Raw genomic sequence first — 5,188 nt, forward strand, 5'->3', positions numbered from 1 at the left:
GAGTCACTACTCACTCTGAAGATAATCACCATCACTCGCTCTAGGTTAAAAAGAAAATTATATCGATGCTCCAACCTGCAACTAACAATGTCTTTAAAATAGCCGTGTAACATAAAGGATTTAAGTTTTTGCTAGAAGAGCGTCTCGGTGCTGCTTCATTTTTGAACTTTTGCGTTCCCCCTTTCAAAGAGCACCTTCATTTTTGGTTTGAACTCGTAAGCACTCCAGACCCTCTGTCTTCAACAGAGCAGTTTATCTTGAGTTTTGTTCCTCAGGAATTGGCAGACGGCTCAGTTCATGGAGGTGGAGGTGGCCGTCCGGCTGCTGTACATGTTGGGCGAAGCTCTGCCAGCGTCTCACGGCGCTCACTTCTCCGGGGACACAGCGAAGACGAGCGCCCTGCAGGACATGATGAGGACGGTCAGTCGTACACTACATATATAAGTTCTGGTCAACAGCTTTCCTTTGTTTTAATTACGGTTATTTACATGGAGTCTGGTGGAGATATGCTGCTCTATACAGTCTGGTGAGATTATGCGCTCTATACTACGCTAAAATAGTGATTATTTACATAGAGTCTGGTGGAGATATTCGCTGCTCTATAAGGCTGAAAGTAGTGTGATTATTTACATGAGTCTGGTGGGGAGATATGTGCTGCTCTATACACGCTAAAAGTTAGTGTATTTTACATGGAGCTGGATGGAGACATGCTGCTCTTATCACGCTTAATGTATAAAAGAGTGATATACAGGTAGTGGTGGAGAATATGTCTGCCTCATACACGCTAAAAGTAGTGATATTTACATGGAGTCATGGTGGAGCTATGCTTTCTATATACACTAAAAGTATGTGTATTTAACATGGAGTCTGTTGGGGGAGATTTGTGTCGCTCTATACATGCAAAAAGTAGTGATTATATTACATGGAGTGTCGGTGAGATATGGCTGCTCATACACACTAAAAGTAGTGTATTACATGGAGTACTGGTGGAGATATGCTGCTCTATACTGCTAAAAGTAGTTGGATATTTGACATGGAGTCTGTGGGCTATCCGCTCTGTATACATGTAAAAGTGTTTGGTGATGGTGATTTCTGTTTCAAGTTAAACTAAAAGGATCTTACTCTTTAACTAAAGCTCTATCTCTGTAAGGATCCTATACATAATGTTATCAGACACTTAGAATAATAATGAGTCTGTCAGCGGCAACAACACAACTTTTAGTGGACGCTGACTGAACATTTGCCCGTTAACATTACATTTCAGCTTGTTTTCGTAATGAATAGTAATGGACTAATTTCAAAGATTGTTGTTTCCATCAGTCACTTACACACAAAAACAAAAGAAGATAGGGTGCAGGTTGAAAAAAAACAACCCAAAGCTACCCTTTTAAGTTTGAGGAAGAATCGAATCAATACAATTTCCTTTTGAATCCTCAGCTGGTGTCGTGCGGCGTGAGCAGCTACCAGCACAGCTCCGTGTCTCTGGAGTTCTTTGAAACGGTTGTTCGATACGATAAGTTCTTCATCGTGGAGCCTCAACACATCCCCAACGTTTTGGTGAGTGACTCTTCATCATCAGGTCTCTGATCTAACGTCTGTGTGACTGAACGTGTTCAAACGGCAGCGTGTTGTGTTCACTGTCAGATGGCGTTTCTGGACCAAAGAGGACTGAGACACAACAGCCCGAAGGTCCGCAGCCGGGTGGCCTACCTCTTCTCCAGATTCATCAAGACCCTGCAGTGAGTCCAGCTTCTCTCTTCTAACGCTCACTGAGGGGTGGACAAAATAACAGAAACACCTCACAGTGCACAGGGTATCCATGTTCATGGGGCTTAAAGTATTCCTGCAACAAGTTCAGGATTTTATTTTAACTTCTGTGTTCATGGAAAACCTGAAAAAGTCATGGAATTAGGCTAAATTTACACCATTAGGTTTTGGTTTTTAAACTGAGTTTTGAGGCAACAGAGATCTCTGTGTGAGAGGGGGAGACACTAGAGCAAGGGGAATGAGAAGGGGAGACACTAGAGCAGGGGGAATGATGTGGGGAGACGCCAGAGCAGGGGGAATGAGAGGGGGGAAGACTTGGGATATTTAGTGGGTTATTATCACCATATCTGTCTCTAAAATGTTGGGAAAGTGAGAGGGGGGAGGCACACAAAGTGTTGGAATGGAAGGGAGGATGCCAGAGACTGGGGAATGAGGGGGGGGGGGACCACCAGAGCAGGGGGAATGAAGGGAGGGAAACCACCAGAGCAGGGGGAATGAGAGGGGGAGACGCCAGAGCGGGGGAATGAGAGGGGGGGGGGGAAACAAGCCAGAGCAGGGGGAATGAGAGGGGGAGACGCCAGCGAGAGGGGGAATGAGAGGGGGAGACGCAGAGCAGGGAGACAATGAGAGGGGTAGACGCCAGAGCAGGGGAATGAGAGGGGGAGAAGCCCGAGCAGGGGGACATGAGAGGGGGAGACACCAGAGCAGGGGGACATGAGAGGGGGGGGGACACGCCAGAGCAGGGGGATGATGAGGGGGGGGGGAAGCCCGAGCAGGGGGAATGAGAGGGGGGGGACACGCCAGAGCAGGGGAATGAGAGGGGAGACGCCAGGGCAGGGGGGAATGAGAGGGAGACAGCCAGGGCAGGGGAGAGGGGGGAGCGCCGAGCAGGGGGAATGAGAGGGGGGAGACGCCAGAGCATGGGGAATGAGAGGGGGAGACGCCAGAGCAGGGGAGGGAATGAGAGGGGGAGACGCCAGAGGCTAGGGGGAATGAGTGGGGTGAAGACGCAGACCCGGCAGGGGGAATGAGAGGGGAGACGCCAGGGCAGGGGGAATGAGAGGGGGAGACGCCAGAGCAGGGGGAATGAGAGGGGGACACGCCAGAGAAGGGGGAAGAGAGGGGGGGGGACACGCCAGAGCAGTTTTCTCACAGTGACTTTGAGTCCTACTCATCTGAGTAATACCATCACTCGCTCTAGGTTAAAAAGAAAATTATATCGATGCTCCAACCTGAACTAACAATGTCTTTAAAATAGCGTGTAACATAAAGGATTTAGTTTTGTAGAAGAGCGTCTCGTGCGCTTCATTTTTTGAACTTTGCGTTCCCCCTCAAGAGCACTTACCTCCATTTTTGGTTTGAACTAGTAAGCACTCCAGACCCTCGTCTTCAACAGAGCAGTTATCTTGAGTTTTGTTCTGCAGGAATGGCAGAAGGCTCAGTTGCATGGAGGTGGAGGTGGCGTCGGCTGCTGTACCTGTTGGGCGAAGCTCTGCAGCGTACGGCGCTCACTCTCCGGGGACACCAGTCGAAGACGAGGCCTGCCGGACATGATGAGGACGGTCAGTCGTACACTACATATATAAGTTCTGGTCAACAGCTTTCCTTGTTTTAATTACGGTTATTTACATGGAGTCGTCTGGTGGAGTATGCTGCTCTATAACCGCTAAAAGTAGTGATTATTTACATGGGTCGTGGAGATATGCTGCTCTATACACGCTAAAGAGTAGTGATTATTACATGGGTCTGGTGGAGATATGCTGCCTGATACACGCTAAAAGTAGTGATTATTACATGGAGTCTGGTGGAGATATATGCTGCTCTATAAACGCTAAAGTAGTGTATTACTGAGTCTGGTGGAGATATGTGCTGCCTATACACGCTAAAAAGTAAGTAGTGATTATTTACATGGAGTCTGGTGTGGCGATATGCTGCTCTATACAAACTAAAAGTTGTGATTATTTACATGGAGTCTGGTGGAGATATGCTGCTCTATACATGCTAAAAGTAGTGATTATTACATGGAGTCTGGGGTGGAGATATGCTGCTCTATAACACTAAAAGTAGTGATTATATACATGGGTCCTGGTGGAGATATGCGCTCTTACTGCTAAAAGTAGTATTTACATGGAGTCTGGTGGAGATATGAGCTCATACATGCTAAAAGTAGTGATATTTACATGGAGTCATGGTGGGTTTGGGGATGGTGATTTCTGTTTCAAGTTAAACTAAAAGGATCTTACTCTTATAAACGCTCTATCTCTGAAGGATCCTATAATACTGTTATCAGGACATTAGAATAAAAGAGTCTGTAGCGGCAAAAACAACTTTTAGGCGGACGCTACTGACATTTGCGTTAACTTAATTTCAGCTTGTTTTCGTAATGAATAGTAATGGAATAATTTAAAAGTTGGTTGTTCCCAGTCAATACACACAAAAACAACAAGAAGATAGGGTGCAGGTTGAAAAAAAAACAACACAAAGCTACCCTTAAGTTTGAGGAAGAATCGAATCAATACAATTTCCTTTGAATCCTCAGCTGGTGTCGTGCGGCGTGAGCCGCTACCAGCACAGTCCGCGTCTCTGGAGTTCTTTGAAAACGGTTTGTCGATACGATAAGTTCTCATCGTGGAGCCTCAACACCACAACGTTTTGGTGAGTGATCTCTCATCATCAGGTCTCTGATCTAACGTCTGGGTGACTGAAAGTTGTTCAAACGGCAGCGTGTTGTGTTCACTGTCAGATGGGTTTCTGGACAAGAGGATGAAGACACCCAAGCCCGAAGGTCCGCAGCCGGTGGCCTACCTCTTCTCCAGATTCATCAAGACCCTGCAGTGAGTCCAGCTTCTCTCTTCTACGCTCACTGAGGGGTGGACAAATAACAAGAAACACTACAGTGCACAGGGTTATCCATGGTTCTGGGGGCTTAAAAGATTCCTGCAACAAGTTCAGGATTTTATTTTAACTTCTGTGTTCATGGAAAACCTGAAAAAGTCATGGAATTAGGCTAATTTACACCATTAGGTTTTGGTTTTTTAAACTGAGTTTTGAGGCAACAGAGATCTCTGTGTGAGAGGGGAGACACTAGAGCAAGGGACTGAGAAGGGGAGGGAGACACTAGAGCAGGGGGATGATGTGGGGGAGACGACAGGCAGCTAGGGGGAATGAGAGGGGGAACCCCGAGCAGGGGAGGGAATGGATGGGGGGAGACGCCAGAGCAGGGGAATGAGAGGGGGAAACACCACGAGCAGGGGAATGAGAGGGGGAAAAGCCAGAGCAGGGGGAATGAGAGGGGGGAAAGCCCAGGCAGGGGGAATGAGAGGGGGGTGAAACACCAGAGCAGGGGGAATGAGAGGGGAGAAAAAGCCCAGGCAGGGGGAATGAGAGGGGGGAAACGCCGAGCAGGGGGAATGAGAGGGGG

At 47.6% G+C, this 5,188-nt stretch overlaps 1 protein-coding gene across 1 annotated transcript in view; it reads left to right on the forward strand.

Moving 5' to 3' along the window:
• xpot (exportin, tRNA (nuclear export receptor for tRNAs)) overlaps positions 1-5,188 on the forward strand; it is a 49,004-nt gene that overhangs the window by 28,689 nt on the left and 15,127 nt on the right. The window contains 3 exon segments of the mRNA XM_032511882.1: positions 276-420; positions 1,438-1,557; positions 1,645-1,739. Coding sequence (XP_032367773.1) covers positions 276-420; positions 1,438-1,557; positions 1,645-1,739 — 360 coding nt within the window.

The sequence above is a fragment of the Etheostoma spectabile genome, unplaced genomic scaffold, assembly GCF_008692095.1.
Source record: "Etheostoma spectabile isolate EspeVRDwgs_2016 unplaced genomic scaffold, UIUC_Espe_1.0 scaffold502, whole genome shotgun sequence".
NCBI classification, from domain to species: domain Eukaryota; kingdom Metazoa; phylum Chordata; class Actinopteri; order Perciformes; family Percidae; genus Etheostoma; species Etheostoma spectabile.